The sequence below is a fragment of the Rana temporaria genome, chromosome 1 (genome assembly GCF_905171775.1).
Source record: "Rana temporaria chromosome 1, aRanTem1.1, whole genome shotgun sequence".
Classification (NCBI taxonomy): Eukaryota; Metazoa; Chordata; class Amphibia; order Anura; family Ranidae; genus Rana; species Rana temporaria.
Genome location: NC_053489.1, coordinates 521,232,936 through 521,251,188, shown reverse-complemented (window position 1 = coordinate 521,251,188; position 18,253 = coordinate 521,232,936). Strand labels below are relative to the sequence as shown.

Sequence of the window (18,253 nt, the reverse complement as noted above, 5' to 3'; positions counted from 1 at the left end):
AGGGACACAAATTCCCCAGTCCCTTTCTCAGCAGCCTCCACTGCACTGAAAATGAATGGAGAGAAGACAGCGGCTTCTCTTCATTCATTAACTGAGACATCGTAATCACAGGAGGTTTCAGTTATGTGAATGGACAGAGCCAGTGATCACTGACTCTGTCCATTCAGAAAATGAAGGAGCCGGGTTTACCAGCTTCTACCTCCGCTCTCCATTCTGAGATACCGAGGGGGCGGTAGAAGTGAGGGGGACAGATGCACGGAGGGGGACACGGAGGAGAGAGGGGGACAGATGCACAGAGGGGGACACGGAGCAGCATTGAGCGGGACAGATGCACGGAGGGGGACATGGAAGAGAGCGGGGGACAGATGCACGGAGGGGGACACGGAGCAGCATGGAGGGGGACAGATGCACGGAGGGGGAAACGGAGGAGAGAGGGGGACAGATGCACAGAGGGGGACACGGAGCAGCATGGAGGGGGACAGATGCATGGAGTGGGACACGGAGCAGGACGGAGGGGGACACCAGCATGAAGGACGCATGGGGACTGGAGGAGGATAGGGGAAAGTCAGCAATGATCGTGTGTGGGAGAGAGAAGCACCGATCACCGCTGAAAGCCGCAGCCGGGGGGGGAGGGGGGGGGGTTTGAGAGAGGACCGGTGTAGGGCTGTCAGACTTTTAAATCTATACAGGGTGATCAGTTCTTGTAACTCCTCCGCAGCACAGATCACCCTGACTGCCCAGGTATCGGGTGAAGCATCGGAGCATTTGTTCGAGTACAAGTACTCGTGCAAATGCTCAGTATCGGTAACAATACCAGTATCGGAATCGGGACAACCTTGATTATAACCCCAAAAAAAAAACATAGTAAGCCATATACAGGGCACAGACCAGCTCCCTAGTTTCAAGCGTTTTACATTTTATCTACAGTATCACCTGGCCAAAAAAATTATACTTTACATTCAAAAAGCCATTTATAGGCATAAATGACTCACCACTTGCGACGCATTGTTGATTATAACCAAGTATGTCCATGCATTTTTTAAGCTAAAATCTCCTTCCCCATAGATGCCAGACAACTGACAAACCCTGAAACATAACAGAAGAGTAAAGAATTTTATCACAATACAACATATTATTTTTAAGCAATGAAAACACAAGATAAATCTACATTTTAGTTTAAAAGAAAGTCAGTATTTCAAATCCCCTTGGCCTCACCATCAAAAACTAAATAGAACCCGGTATCTCTGCTCTCCAGAAAACAGTATAGCCTCCACTAGAGGCTGCCAAAGTGTTTACTAGTTTTGGTGCTCTGAAGGTCTCATTTGAATTGACTACATGTGCTGTGAGAACAGACTGCCATATTTTTCTACTTTAATCGAAAATCAGCAGCATTACACTCAAAACAATAGCCAGGCAAAGTGTGTGTGTGTGTGGGGGCATAATACTTAAAGCAGAGTTCCACCCAGAAATGGAACTTCCGCTGATCCGGTTCCTCCCCCCCTCCGATGGCATCTTTCAGGGGGGAGAGCACTATTTTATTTTTTTCAGGCAGAACTCTGCTTTAATGATGCTGGACATCCTCCAGCCAGATAAGGTGAGCGCCATTTAATTTGTTTTGTGTTATAGTGCACACTGTGAGAAGCTCATGAATGGACAAAGAAAAAGCAGCAGCTTAATGATGCGGTTAATTCGTCAGTTATCTCCTTGAGAGCACATTTGCCTAAAAATTTCCTGATTGGCTCATAGTGCTGCCCCTCAGGAGTTGGTACCAAGTCAAGTTTAGCTTTAAATTGATAACATGGATCTGATTTACTGTACTTGGTGGTCTCCAAACTTTTGTCCCATTGCTGAAACCAGCAATGGGGCATATACCCACCCGTCCCAGTAAAAGGGCACAATCCCTTCCAATGACACCAAAGATGGGGCACAATTCCTCACAATGAACCCAATGATGGGGAACAATTCCTCCCACTGACACCAGAGATAGGGCATTGTTTTTTCACCACTGAAATTGGGACCTTTCTTACTCCCAATGGCCAAGTCTGACCCCACTAAAGTTTGAAGCACAGGAAACTGGCCCCTTGTTTAGAAAGTAAGCATGTGAATGCCTCTCAACAGCTCAAATGATCATTCAACAAACACAAAAAAAAAATAAAAATTTGGCATACTTACAAAGCAATTATAGTGGTGACAGGCCGAACCACTGTATACTGTAGAACACCCAATTTGCATCTAAACAGTAACACCCTGAAAGAGAATTCAGCTGGTCAGAAGTCCTGTTTTTTTTATATATATATTTTACACACACAAATATTTATATATATATATATATATATATATATATATATATACATACATATACACATATACACATATACATATACATATACACACACACACACACATAGGATCTTACAAAAGTGACTACACCGAGTAGTACACCCCTCACATTTTTGTAAATATTTTATTATATCTTTTCATGTGACAACACGGAAGAAAGTAGCGTGTGTACAGCTTGTATAAAGGCACAAAACACACTATTAGATTTTCTGCAGATTATTGTCTTCAGATTTACCAAAACCATGTAGTGCAAGGACCTTCCTGATTGCATACAAATTGAAACTCTTAAGGTTTGACCTCATATTATATGGTTCTGGTAAATCTGAAGGACAAAAATCTGCAGACAAAATCTAATAGTGTTTATGGGGTCTAAAGCAGTGTAAATTTGCAGTCCCCTCAAAATAACTTGACACAACCATTAATGTCTAAACTTCTGGCAACAAATGTAAGTACACTCTTAAGTAAAACTTTCCAAATTGGGCCCAAAGTGTCAATATTTTGTGTGGCCACCATTATTTTCCAGCACTACCTTAACCCTCTTGGGCATGGAGTTCACCAGAGCTTCACAGGTTGCCACTGGAGATGACATCACGGAGCTGGTGGACGTTAGAGACCTTGTGCTCCTCCACTTTCCGCTTGAGGATGCCCCACAGATGCTCAATAGGGTTTAGGTCTGGAGACATGCTTAGCCAGTCCATCATCTTTACCCTTAGCTTCTTTAGCAGCTAAGTGGTCGTCTTGGAGGTGTGTTTGGGGTCGTTATGTTGGAATATTGCCCTGCGGCCCAGTCTCCGAAGGGAGGGGATTGTGCTCTGCTTTAGTATGTCACAGTATATGTTGGCATTCATGGTTCCCTCAATGAACTGTAGCTCCCCAGTTCCAGCAGCACTCGTGCAACCCCAGACCATGACACTACCACCACCATGCTTGACTGTAGGCAAGACACACTTGTCTTTGTACTCCTCACCTGGTTGCCACCACACACGCTTGACACCATCTGAACCGAATAAGTTTATCTTGGTCTCATCAGACCACAGAACATGGTTCCAGTAATCCATGTCCTTAGTCTGCTTGTCTTCAACAAACTGTTTGTGGGCTTTCTTGTGCATCATCTTTAGAAGAAGCTTCCTTCTGGGACGACAGCCATGCAGACCAATTTGATGCAGTGTGCAGCATATGGTCTGAGCATTGACATGCTGACCTCCCACTCTCTACCCTCAACCTCTGCAGCAATGCTGGCAGCACTCATACGTCTATTTCCCAAAGACAACCTCTGGATATGATGCTGAGCACGTGAACTCAACTTCTTTGGTCGACCATGGCGAGGCCTGTTCGGAGTGGAACCTGTCCTGTTAAACTGCTGTATGGTCTTGGCCACCATTCTGCAGCTCAGTTTCAGGGTCTTGGAAATCTTCTTATAGCCTAGGCCATCTAAAGGCAGGCGTCCTGATTCTTTTGGTAATATAGTGTATATTCGACTATACCCTTCACATCAGGACCGTTAACAAAGCACAGTGTGGCTTGCGTATGTGCAGTAGGAAACCGGCTGTGAAGCTGCAAGGAGTCACAGCCCACTTCCCTTAGTTAAACATGTCGGAGCCGGGGACCCAAAGAACTGTGAAGAACTGGCCTGGGTGCGGACAGCGCTAGATTCCTGGACAGAAAATTGTCCTTTGATTAAGGCCTCATGTACACTGGACGTTTTCACAGCAGCCGTTTTTGGCAGTAGACGTTTTTTTCTACAGTCGATAAACTCTCCATCATGTTATCCCATGTGTCCATGCACACATAGGCTGTTATCAGCAGTTTTGAGCAATGAAAAAAAAACAAAAAAAACTAGTGGGTTCTGAGAGACGTTTTTCAGCTGTAAAAACGCTCTAACCCTGATAAACGTCAATAAACGCTCAAAAACGTCACTCACCAGCATTGAATAGAAAAAAATAAAAATAAAATTTCTTCAACCAAAAAACGCTAACGCGGAAAAATGCAAAAAAAAGCTAATAAACGCTAAAAACGCTATTGAAAAAACATTGAAAAAAGTTGAAAAACTCACTGCAAAGCTACTGGCGTTTTTATAACGTTACTTTAACGTCCAGTGTGCTTGAGGCCTAAGTCAGCAAGTACAGTATTTGTTTTTCCTCTTTAAGCTTGTTGTGCTTATTATTGTTGTTTTAAATAGACTAAAATTAATAAAAAACATATCCTAAAAAAAGGGGTACAAGTGTGAAATCCTTAACTCAGCACTTCATAAGAAAGCCACAAACATCGGAGTACTCCAGTGGCCATGCTAATAATAATAATAATGATCCATAGTAGCCAACACATCTGAACAGATGTAACAAAATTTAAACCAGTTGCTTAAATGAAAAAGGGAAGGAAGATTAGAATAATTTCTGCAGATACATTTAATTTTGAAGTACAGCAATTCCAACAACCTAGCCTCTTAACTCTAATGACGCGTACACACGATCATTTTTCGGCATGTAGAAAGACAACGTTTTTAAAAAATGTCATTTAAAATGATGGTGTGGGCTTCACATAATTTTTCGGGTTCTGAAAAACGACAAAAAAAAATTCGAACATGCTGCATTTTTTAACGACGTTTTAAACAATGTAATTTTTCGGGTTGTAAGAAATGACCTTGTGTGGACTAAAATGACGTTAAAAACCCGTGCATGCTCAGAAGCAAGTTATGAGACCGGAGCGCTCGTCCTGGTAAAACTACCGTTCTTAATGGAGTAAGCACATTCATCACGCTGTAACAGACAGAAAAGCGCGAATCGTCTTTTACTAACACTAAATCAGCTAAAGCAGCCCAAAGGGTGGCGTCATCCGAATGGAACTTCCCCTTTATAGTGCCGTCGTACGTGTTGTACGTCACCGCACTTTGCTAGAGCATTTTATTTTTAACGATCGTGTGTGGGCAACGTCGTTTTAATGATAAAGTTGAAAAAAAACTTTGTTTTTTCTAGAGGCTGAAAAACTTTGTTTTTTACATGCCGAAAAATGATTGTGTGTACGCGGCATAAGCTTTGATTTGACTGGAATGGAAAACAGATTTCACCCTTTTAAAAAGTGGTGCAGTAGTCTTCAAACAATATTAATGCCTTGTCACCTAAATTCGACAGGTACTTTGTTTCTGTGGTTTGCAGAATTTATTTTCAAAGATGAACATGACAAAAGCAATACATGCAATAATCTAAAAAATTATGCACGTGTTTCTGATGATATCAATTTATCTGGTTTGATTACTTACTCTCCCATAGGCCATGGAGGACAACAGCATAGTGGAGGTAGATGTCTTTGCTGATCTTTAGCTTCAAGAACCAATGCTAAATTCGGACATCGATTTGTTAAATAGTTCAAGAGGAAGATCATGAAGTTATAGATAACGTAGGCTTCATAGCATTCTCTACAGGTATCCACATAAATTGCAATGTCAGGATACTTAAGAGCAACCCACTGTTATATCATTGGTAGACAAATAAAAAATATTCATTATTGTAAACATTAATATTGACGAATTACAAGCCTATTTATTACACACGTCAACAAAAAGTTGTGTGATCAGACTGGGAAGTCTATAAGAATACATTTCAATTACTTATCACTTGCCTGATGTCTAAGGATCTGATAAGAATGGGCATATGTGTCATTAAAGCAGAGTTCCGCCAAAAAAAAAAAATTAAAAGTCAGCAGCTACAAATACTGCAGCTGCTGACTTTTAATATTATGACACTTACCTGTCCTGGGCGCCTGCGATGTCAGCACCTGAAGACGACCTCCCCCCCCGGGTGCTGCCCCCGCCATCTTCGGTAAGGGAATCAGGAAGTGAAGCCTTGCGGTTTCACTTCCTGGTTCCCTACTGCGCATGTGCGACTCACGCTGCGCAATCCCACTGATCCCTGCTGTCTTCTGGGACATGTGTGTCTCCCAGAAGACAGCGGGGGGGGGGGGCAAAGTAGGCGCTGGACGTGGTGTAGGTCACCGCCGTGATCTATGCCCGGAAGTGGGAGAAAATACCTGTATTACACAGGTATCTGCTCCCTCCTTTCCACTGAAATGTGCCAAACGGAGGGGGGGGGGGGGGGGATTCCAAAAAGCGGAAGTTCAATTTTTAGTTGGAACTCCGCTTTAATAATGGTGAAATAATTTCACGTGGCATGGCGTGTTTCATTGAATTCTAAAATTCTAATTCAGTCAGCAATTGGATGCATCAAATAATCCAAATGCTCTGGTGTAGTTTCTGTGCCTGTGCACTCCCAGCTGTAGGTGCTGGATACCCAAGTCGTCCATCCTCTGTTCAACATGCAAACATTGTAGAGAACAGGGAAGTTGCACTTTAAGACAAAAGCTGATATGGAAGTTTCTTAATCAATCTAGTGCAAAATGACAAAATCACCTGAACCTCCATCCTCTATGATTAAACAATGAGCTTAATTGTAGAATTTCAAATATTGGCTTTAATCTTGGAGTGTCTCTTCTCTTTTCTCTAAAATGCTTGCAAACGGATGCAGCACATATGATGTTGGCTTTGTTCTCTTTGTAAAAATGAATAACTGGCCACTGATCACTTTAAATAATTGAAAGCGCCATTTTCCACATTTCTACATGGCCTGTCTTCAACAATGCCTGAACTGGGGGCATTGCTTATCCTTACCAGATTGTGCATAGTCAACTGTACTAGAACTTACCCACTTATTTCTACTAGAACCCATTGACTTATAAATAAGACTTTATGGGGTTATTTACAAAAAGGCAAATCCACTTTGCAGTACAGGTACAAAGTGCACTTGGAAGTGCAGTCGCTGTAAATCTGAGGGGTAGATCTGAAATGAGGGGAAGCTCTAGTGCAAAGTGAATTTTCCTTTCGTAAATAACCCCCAATATCTATCCAAGTAGCAATTCTGGAACAGGATAGGTTTCCGCACGACTCTTTTGCCAACATAGGCTGGTAAGCATTTCAGTTGAGTTTTTTGCTTAGTTCAATTGACGTATTGCATAAAGTTTACTAAATCCTTCGGGTGTAGCATATGTCATACTTTACATGAACTTAGACTCAGGGCCAAGTTAAAAGCCATAAGATGTTCATTTACTAGAAGCACACTAAGTCAGCCTGGGTAAAATCACAGTCACCGTGCCCAAGAGAAACACATTGGAAAAAGTGTTAAAAAAGCCTATGGGGGTTATTTACGAAAAGGCAAATCCACTTTGCACTACAAGTTCAAACTACAAGTGCAAAGTGCAAAGTGCACAAAAAGTGCAGTCGCTGTAAATCGAGGGGAAGATCTGAAATGAGGGGAAGCTCTGCCGATTTTATCATCCAATCATGTGCAAGCTAAAATGCTGTTTTTTATTTTCCTTACAAGTTCCCCTCGGATCTACAGCAACTGCACTACCAAGTGCACTTTCAGTGCAATTTCAAATGCAATTTGCACTTGTAGTTTGCATTAGTAGTGCAAAATGGATTTGCTTTTCGTAAATAACCTCTTATGTCTTTAAAACAAGAGATAATTAAACATTTTATAGAATTTTGCTCAATGCATATTCAAACAAACATTGACAATTCTTAACTTAAAAAGGAATGTATGGAATTTGCTGATAATACAATACTGGTAAAGTATGAAACAATACTTACACTGTCTACACTGAAAATGGGCACCATCCACAGAATTCTGACAGAGAGAAAAACAAGAAACTACTAAGAACATCATCATGTTTAAAACTGGTTTGCAACCTAGGACAAACAAACTATAAAAGTACCTTATAATTGGCTTCTGTAATTCGGGCTGAGTATAATGAACTAAATGCTGTAAGATTCCCCAAAGTGAGATTGGTATGGTCATAAGTACGAAAATACCGGCAATAAACCATGCCTTGGTGTGAACTCCGACCTGGAACAGAGCAAAGCAAACATTTGTCATGTCATGTCATCCATGTTCTTAGATACCACCAACACACGTGAAGTACACTTAACTTTAGTCTTTACTACTTGGTCTAGTTACAAGAAGTGCTTGCTCATACTTTACTCACTGCCTTGTTCATTTACAAGAGGTGCTTGTCTCTTCCCTTCCAGAGAGGACATATGTGCCATATGCCGAGAGTAACAGGCAATTTCAGACTAAAGAAACATTGCGTTTTTTCCTTTTGTTTGTGCATTTTAATATTTTATGTGGTTATTTTAGTCAGCAGGTGAGGATCTAAGCTCAATTTCTCATGGTTTCCATTGTCTCTTTGTCCTTTTGTTTTTATTAACTTTCCTAAAGTCAAGATGGGTATAAAACTTTTAAGTGATACACTCACACAATGAACAGTGAGGGCTAACCATTTATATTAGGAACTCTGGACACATGAATGCTATAGAACACAAATCTGACTATAAAAAGCATGGCAAGTCCAACTTGTCTGTTACTGCAATCTAATCTCACGTACATGTCAGCTTGTTTATCCTTTTGATCTGCAGATGGACAAATAGAAAAGATACAAATGTAACAATATGTTATTTTGTATCTCTGAGTAGTTGTTGATAAACATTGTCCAATTGCTTTTTGTTTTTTATTATTTTTTATGTGGCTTTAATAAATCGGAGCCGAATTGCTGTGTACTGGGAGGGGGGAGCTGGGTAGAAGGACTGCACATTCGACACATGCCCTGTGTACAATGAATACTTTTTTTGGGCATGTATAGCATGCCCAAAGTCTGGAACTAGTTAATGTTGGTAAATGTAAAGTTATGCGCTTGGGAACTAAAAATACTGTACTGTACTAAGAGGAGAACAGCTGGGGGAGTCAACGGTGGAGAAGGATCTTGTTTTTTTGGTAAATCATAGACTTAATAATAGCATGCAATGCCAAACTGAAGTTTCTAAAGCTAACAAAACCCTTCCTTGTATTGGAAGAGATCCAGAGAGAGAGAGAGAGACATAATTTTGCCCCTGTACAAAATCATTAGTAAGACGTTATCTGGAATATACAGTTCAATTTTGGGCACCAGTTCACAAAAAGGATATTGGTGTACTGGAGAAAGTGCAAAGAAGAGCAGCCAAATTGATATTAGGCATGAAGGAGCTCAGTTATGAGGATAGATTCACTAAACTATTTATTATCTTAATAAGAAGAGATTAGGGATATGATCAACATGTCAAAATACATAAGTGGCCCATATAGCAAACTTGCTGTAGAGTTTTTCCACTTTCAGGTCATTACAGAGGACAAAGGGGCACTCTTTATGTCTGGAGGAAAATCGATTTAATCTCCAAATACGGAAAGGCTTCTTCACAGTAAGAGCTGTGAAAATGTGGAATAGACTCCATCACGAAATGGTTCTGGCTAGCTCAGTAGATTGTTTTAAAAAGGAGCTGGATGCATTCCTAAATGCACAAAATATAACTGGATAATAATATTTAGAGATAAAAACGACAGGGGTAGTTGATCCAGGGAATATTCGATTTCTTCATGGTGGATCGGGGAGGATTTTTTTCCTCCCACTGGAGCAAATTGGATCATGCTTTATTGGGGTCTTTGTTGCCTTGATCTGGATCAACTGTGGGTATAGGATAGTATACGAATGGGGTGGGGGTGTGTGTGTTTTAAATTGGTTGAACTACTAGATGGACTAATGTCTTTTTTTCATCCCAACTATTTAACTGTGTAAAAGATAAGGCTATTAGTGGTGCAACGGATCGTCACTGATCCGTGTTCGGTACACCAAGCGATCCGCGGAGTGCTCCGCAGCCTCGGTCATAGGAAAGTCCCCGGCTTCGGCCTAGCTCCGGAGCGGCGGCCATCTTGGTACACCTGGTGGTGGCGGCTGTCTCGTTAGGAAGTGACGTTTCGTCGCCGCCATCTTGCTCCACCCCACACTCCTGCACAGTAATGATAGTGAGAAGGGGCAAGCGGACATCTTGTTACACCCAACAGAGTTTTAGATTTCAGTTATTTTCAACACAAAACAGAGCTTATATGCTTAACCACTTCCATACAGGGCACTTACGTACCTTCCCGCCCAAGCCAATTTTCAGCTTTCAGCACTGTCGCACTTTGAATGGCAATTGCGCGGTCATGCTACACTGTACCCAAACAAAATTGGCGTCCTTTTTCCCCCACAAATAGAGCTTTCTTTTGGTGGTATTTGATCACCTCTGCGATTTTTATTTTTTGCGCAACAACTAAAAAAAGACCGAAAATTTAGAAAAAAATTATGTTTTTATTTTTTTGTAAATAAGTAAGTTTTCTCTTTCGATTACGGGCACTGATATGGTGGCACTGATGGGCACAGATGAGATGGCACTGATGGACATCGACGAGGTAGTACTGACAGGCACAGATGAGGTGGCACCGATTGGCGGCGCTGGTATGCGGCACTGATGGGCACACATAGGCGGCACTGATGGGCACTCATGGGCGGCACTGATGGGCACTCATGGGCAGCACTGATGGGCACTCATGGGCGGCACTGATGGGCACTGTGGGGTGGCACTTATGGGTGGCACAGATGGGCACTGTGGGGCGGCACTGATGGACACTGATGGACACTGTGGGGCGGCACTGATTTACTTGTTGCCAGTCAGTGCCCATTTGTGGGCACTGATTGGCATCTTTTTTTTTCCCCCAGACTTTTTATTATTATTTTTTGACTTTTTTTTTCCCATTTTTTTTTTGTTTTGCCCTTCCCTGGTGGTCCATGTGGCGATCCGAGGGGGGGCTGCGCTGATAAACAATCAGCGCGAACTCCCCCTGTCAGGAGAGCTGCCGATCGGCTCTCCTCTACTCGCGTCTGTCAGACGCGAGTGAGGAAGAGCCATCAACGGCTCTTCCTGTTTACATCGTGATCAGCTGTGGTTGGACACGGCTGATCACGTGGTAAAGAGTCTCCGTGAGAGACTCTTTACCGAGATCGCTGTTGCGGGGTGTCAGGCTGACACCCCGCAACAACGATCGCCGCGATGCGCGCCCCCGGGGGCGCGCAGCGGCTAAGAATCCTGAGGACGTCATATGACGTCCGGTCAGGATTCTACAACCACTTTGCCGACGTCAATCTGTCATTGGCGGGCGGCAAGTGGTTAAATACAGTGTTTGGAAATCCAACGGACCGTTTACATGTTACGTTTTAAAAGCAGCAGCAAACCTTACATGCTTGCTAATGTGACAGAACACCTCTGATTTTCAACTTTTAGTTAAATGTGAAAATCAGAGGTGTTCTTTCACATTAGCAACCATGTAAGGTCAGCAGGTTTGCTGCGGCTTTTAAAAATAAACATGTAACAGTCCGTCGGATTTACATATACTATATTTAAGCATATAAGCTCCGTTTTTTTTGCTGATCCGAAAAATGATCCGATCCGTGACTCTGATCCGAGGATCGATCCAATCCGTGAGTTTTTTGATCCGTTGCACCCCTACTATCTATGACCACCTAAGTTGAAAAGTTTCATTATTTCACGTTTCAACAAGTTTGGTGAGCTAAAGCAATGTTTTTTCTCAAGGACGTACTGTATTTGTCTTTGTAAGTTATCAGTAATCACTTTTACGGAGGTTGCCAGCTGGTTGAACATTACAAAAAATATTGCCGGAAATGTAAATGTAATTTGACAATTTTTTTTTTTTTTTTTTAGAAATGTCAGTTTTGCTTCAGTAGGTTCTATACATCAGTGGTTCTCAACCCTGTCCTCAAGTACCCCCAAGAGGCCATGGCCCAGATTCAAGAAGCACTTGCGCCCGCGCAACCATAGGTTGCGCGGCGCAAGGGCTTACTTGCTCCGGTGTAACGAGTGCTCCTGATTCAGGAACCTCGTTACACCGACTGCAGCCTAGGATGTGACAGACATAAGCCTCCTTATGCCTTCACATCCCAGGCTGCATTCTTGCGTTGGCCGCTAGGGGGCGTGGCCATTGTGATCGGTGTATAGTATGCAAATTGCATACTACCACCGATTCACAAAAGTTGCGCGGGCCCTTCTCACGCAAGGTACGGAGTTTCCGTACGGCGCCTTTAGCATAAGGTTGCTCCTGCTAAAAGCAGGCGCAGCCAATGCTAAAGTATAGCTGCGCCTCCCGCTCGCGACGTTCAAATTTCACGTCGTTTACGTAAGTGAACCGTGAATGGCGCTGGACGCCATTCACGTTCACTTACAAGCAAATGACGTCCTTGCGACGTCATTTGCCGCAATGCACGTCGGGAAAGTTTCCCGACGGAGCATGCGCTGTTCGCTCGGCGCGGGAGCGCGCCTAATTTAAATGATTCCCGCCCCCGGCGGGATCATTTACATTAGGCAGCCTTGCGCCCGGCTGCTTAGCATATTTTGCCCGCGCAATTTACGGAGCAACTGCTCCGTGAATCGCGGGCAAAGCGCAATATTTGCGTGGGCGCAGAGAAAAAAAAATTCTCTTTGCCCACGCAAATATTGCGCGATTCTACTTGAATCTGGGCCCATGTTTGCAGGTTGTCCTTTATCTTTCAAAAGTGCTTTAACCACTTCAGCCCCGAAAGATTTTACCACCTTCCTGACCAGAGCACTTTTTACAATTTGGCACTGCGTTGCTTTAACTGCCAATTGCACGGTCATGCAATGCTGTACCCAAACAAAAGTTGCGACCTTTTTTCCCCCCCCACAAATAGAGCTTTCTTTTGGTGGCATCTGATCACCTCTGCGATTTCTATGTTTTGCGCTATATATATATATATATATATATATATATATATATATATATATATATATATATATATATATATATATATATATATATATATATATATATATACACACACACACACACACACACACATATACTAAGGGCCAGATTCTCGTCCAGCGGCGTATCTCTGCGGCGGCGTAACGTATCCGATTTACGTTATGCCGCCGCAACTTAGACGGGCAAGTGCTGTATTCTCAAAGCACTTGCTCCGTAAGTTGCCGCAGCGTAGCGTAAATCGTCCGGCGTAAGCCCGCTTAATTCAAATTTGGATCAGGGGGGCGTGTTTTATGTAAATGTATTGTGACCCGAAGTGATTGACGTTTTTCCCGAATGGCGCATGCGCCGTCCGTGGAATTTCACAGTGTGCATTGCTCCAAAGTACGCCGCAAGGACGTCATTGGTTTCGACGTGAACGTAAATTACGTCCAGCCCCATTCACGGACGACTTACGCAAACGACGTAACTTTTTCAAATTTCGACGCGGGAACAACGGCCATACTTAACATTGTTACGCCGCACTTATGCCACCATATAGCAGGGGCAACTATACGCTGGGAAAAGCCTTACGTAAACGGCGTAACTTTACTGCGTCGGCCGGGCGTACGTTCGGGAATTCGCGTATCTACCTAATTTGCATACTTGACGTCAAATTCGACGGAAGCGCCACCTAGCGGCCAGCGTAAAAATGCAGTTACAATCCGACGGCGTAAGAGACTTCCGCCTGTCGGATCTAACAGATATCTATGCGTAACCGATTCTAAGAATGAAGCGCATAGATACAACGGCGCAACGCAGAGATACGCCGTCGTATCTCTTCTGAGAATCTGGGCCTAATTATGCCCAAAAATTTTTTTTAAAACAAATTTCTTCATCAGTTTAGGCCAATATGTATTCTTCTACATAATTTTGATTAAAAAAAAGCGCAATAAGAGCATATTGATTGGTTTGCGCAAAAGTTATAGCATCTACAAACTATGGGAAAGATTTATGGCTTTTTTTTTTTTTTACTAGTAATGGCGGTGATCTGCGATTTTTAGCGGTATTGCGACAGACAGATCAGAGACTTTTGACACATTTTTGGGACCATTGACATTTATGGAGCGATCAGTGCTATAAATATGCACAGATTACTGTAGAAAAGTCCTTGGCAAGGAAGGGGTCAACACTAGGGGCGATCAAGCGGTTAATTGTGTGTTCCCTCACTGTGTTTTAACTGTGTGGGAAAGGGAGTGACTAGGAGAGATGACAGATCGCTGTTTCTACTTTGTAGAAACACGATCGATCTGTCTTCTCTCATCTGACAGCACAGGAATTTGTGCGTTTACACACTCATCCCGTGCTGGCGCTCGTGCACGGGGATTTGGGCCACGTGCATCATGTTCCCCGCTGTGCAATGACCGTGGGATTACTGTGCTTGATTGGCCAGCAAACTCGCCTGAGCTGAACCCCATAGAGAATCTATGGGGCATTGCCAAGAGAAAGATGAGAGACATGAGACCGAAAAATGCAGAAGAGCTGAAGGCCGCTATTGAAGCATCCTGGTCTTCCATAACACCTCAGCAGTGCCACAGGCTGATAGCTTCCATGCCACGCAGCATTGAGGCAGTAATTGCTGCAAAAGGGGCCCAAACCAAGTACTGAGTACATATGCATCTTATACTTCTCAGAGGTCCGATATTCTATGTACAATCCTTGTTTTATTGATTGCATGTAATATTCTAATTTTCTGAGATTGTGGATTTGGGGTTTTCATGAGATGTAAGCCATAATCATCACAATTATGACAAATAACGTCCTGAACTATCTTGCTTTGCATGTAATGAGTCTATCTCATATATTAGTTTCATCTTTTAAAGTTGCATTAGTGAAATAAATGAACTTTTGCACAATATTCAAATTTTTCGAGTTATACCTGTACATTTAAAGCAGTATTAGACCCAAAAGCAAAAATGTATTATAGCAGCTTACCAATTCTTAGATGTGATAGTTTTAATAGTTTCCCTTTTAGGCTTTCTTCTATTTTTATCTGGTGATCCAGTCAGTAAGTGTGTTGTTTTTCAAAAGCACAAGATCTCCAGCAGATTTATCAGTTTACATGGATGAGACAAACCACTAAACACTAACAAGTAAGGATGAGCTCTGGCGTGTTCGCATAGAACACGTGCAGAGCCCGCCAGGATGTGTGCACGGCGCTGCTCTAATAACAGCCAGGGAGACATTTCACGATCCATGCAGCCGAGCATCGGGACAATGTCTCCCTGGCTGTGATTAGCACAGCGCCGTGCACACTTCCTGGCGGGCTCTGCACGTGTTCTATGCGAACACGCCAGAGCTCATCCTTACTTACAAGGGTGTTTGAAATGATCAGCTTGTATTTATTCATATAAAACCTTCATCTCAAAAAGAAAAAAAAAATGTTTGCTGTAAGTGATTATAAAGGAGTTTGTCTTTAATTTGTTAGTTTTTCAAAATCTGCTAATGCATTTAACACCCCCCCAGACTGACAATGCCACTGCCTGCTGTGCCTCCTCTTCTCATTTACCCAGAGCTGTAGCTCAGTAATACAGGCGTGTTACTGGCCAGATCACCAGGTGGAAAAAAAAAATAAAAAGAGAGAAAAAAAAGCCAAAAGAAATGGAAAACTACTGCAGCCACCACATCAAAGGATTGGTAGGCTACAATATATTTTTTTGGCTTTGAGTTTAATACTGCTTGAAGGATTGGAAATCTGCAATATATAAATTTAGGTTTCATTTGATTTAACCCCCTTCCCATCCAGCCCTGGCATACCTTTAACTGGGCTATAATGCCTGGGGGGGAGGAAGGGTTGCCTTATCACGTGATCGCCGCTACAGTGGTCACATGATCGGAAGCTAGTCCCACTGGCTCCTGATTAAGGATGAGCTCCGGTGTGTTCGCACAGTCCATGTGCAGAGCCCGCCAGGAAGTCTGCACGGCGCTGCGCTAATCACAGCCAGGGAGACATTTCCTGATCTCTGCAGCCGAGCATCGGGAAATGTCTCCCTGGCTGTGATTAGCACAGCGCTGTGCAGACTTCTTGGCGGGCTCTGCACGTGTACTATGCGAACATGCTGGAGCTCATCCTTACTCCTGATTAAGGATGAGCTCCGGTGTGTTCGCACAGTCCATGTGCAGAGCCCGCCAGAAAGTCAGCACCACGCTGCGCTAATCACAGGCAGGGCGACATTTCCCGATGCTCGGCTACAGAGATCGGGAAATGTCTCTCTGCCTGTGATTAGCGCAGCGCCGTGCAGACTTCCTGGCAGGCTCTGCACACGGACTGTGCGAACACAACGGAGCTCATCCTTATTCCTGATCTTTACCATTATTATTATACAGGATTTATCTAGCGCCAACAGTTTGCGCAGCACTTTACAACATGAGGGCAGACAGTACAGTTACAATACAATTTAATACAGGAGGAATCAGAGAGCTTACAATCTAGAAGGGGGGGGGGGCGGGGGTGTCATGTGACACAAAAAGGTAATAACTGTGGGGGATGAACTGATGGAGAAAATTAAAATGCACTTGTTGTTAGGTGTGGGTAGGAGAGGCTTCTCTGAAGAGGAGGATTTTCAGGGATTGTCTATAAGCTAATAGAGTTGGAGATAATCGGACAGATTGGGATAAGGAGTTCCATAGGATGGGAGAGGCTCTGGAAAAGTCATGGAGGCAAGCATGGGAGCAGGTGATGAGCGAGCTAGAGAGCAGGAGGTCTGGAGAGGGAGTTGTCTTTGACAACAGGTGTCTGTGCCAGCAGCACGCAATGAGCACGCTCTCAGCAGAAACCTCTGCAGCCATGGATGCATATGTGCAGCACGTATTGCTAAAGCTCCACTTACACGACTTTGGACAAAGTCGCAGCCCATTGTTTTCAGTGGCACCCATTCAGATCAGTGCAAATTTAAAAAGGTGCTGCAGTGCACTACTTTGATGAAACCAGAGAGTGTAAAGTCGTATCATGTAGTGCTGGAAATCGTGTGACTTTGGAGCCTAAAGACCACCGTCTTCGCCGCTACACATATGTATTACGTGGCCAGCAAGAAGTTACACATTACATAGGCTTTAAACGTTATAAAGAGTGTATCAGGCTCACCTGCATTTTCTGCAATTCCCACACACATATTGGAATCGCCACCAGAAGTCCCACAATGTACAGCACAACCACCAGCGGGCGGATCCATCTTCTCCAGTTCCTACAGGTACAGGGCATGTTGGCTGATGGGCAGATCCTGTCCTCTATCAGATGAATCTACTTGTAGATCACTTGTGGGGTTTCCAGCATGTTCTGGCCATGGGCAGATAACAGCAGCTTGTGTAATGCTGTGGATACAACGTGTGTGTGAATTCAGAGATAAGAGACAGATATCACCACACTAGATGTCACCCCCTGCCCAGGTAACCTGCATTACACACACATACAGTACATGAGGTGTGCCTCCCTCTACACTCATCACATGTCTGATCACCTGTGTGTAGGTGACAGCTTACACCTTCTTCACACAACGCCCCTCGTCCTCCCATACACCGGCTGTCATCACCATCCCCTGCAACAACAACAACACACACACACACACACACAATACACTTCCGGCATCTGTGACACAGCCCGCCCACATGACTTCACTTACTCCAGTGCGCGCCATACCATTGGCTCAGTCAGCTCTCGGTACAGCCTCCTGCAGTAAGAAGCCTAGATTGGCTGACAGAGAGGGGCGGGAATGGTTGGGCTGAGGTAATTGTGTCACATGATGAGGAGTACTGTATATAACGACGTTACATGACGTGCATGCACATTTCTTCCTGTCAGGGACTCTCCTTCTAGTAGTAGTTACAATAAACCAGCTAAAAGATACGAGGGATGCCATGACTAAAATTGCTGCTTGTTTGCTGGAATAAAGTCAACTTTCCTTAGCTGCACGTTTTTTTTTCTGAGTCAGATGCACAGCCATAGCTCCCAACTGTTCCTGATGTCGAGGGACTGTCCCTGATTTGGAACAATGTCCCTCTGTCCCCATCATTTCGGTCTGATCCATATAGTTGTATAGAAAATGCACTGTTTATCTTTCAAAAAGTGTTTCCCAGAGCTAAACCTTTCCTCCAATTTCTACATTCCTGCATTTGTAAATTTTAAAAAATAATATAAAGGAATAGTAATGGTAAAAAAAAGTCCTTGTGGATTTAATTACCTTTTTTTT

General features: G+C 43.4%; 1 protein-coding gene across 2 annotated transcripts in view; it reads right to left on the bottom strand.

Moving 5' to 3' along the window:
- Positions 1-17,665, bottom strand: part of TMEM184C (transmembrane protein 184C) — a 36,717-nt gene extending 19,052 nt beyond the window's left edge. For both annotated transcript variants that reach the window (XM_040331805.1, XM_040331812.1), the window contains exons 1-7: positions 17,525-17,665; positions 17,152-17,378; positions 8,104-8,234; positions 7,979-8,015; positions 5,597-5,802; positions 2,173-2,247; positions 993-1,086 (exon numbers count right to left, since the gene is read on the bottom strand). In XM_040331805.1, the coding sequence (XP_040187739.1) occupies positions 993-1,086; positions 2,173-2,247; positions 5,597-5,802; positions 7,979-8,015; positions 8,104-8,234; positions 17,152-17,268 (660 nt within the window). In that variant the 5' untranslated portion in view covers positions 17,269-17,378; positions 17,525-17,665. The remainder of the gene's footprint in view (positions 1-992; positions 1,087-2,172; positions 2,248-5,596; positions 5,803-7,978; positions 8,016-8,103; positions 8,235-17,151; positions 17,379-17,524) is intronic.
- Positions 17,666-18,253: the final 588 nt, after the last annotated feature.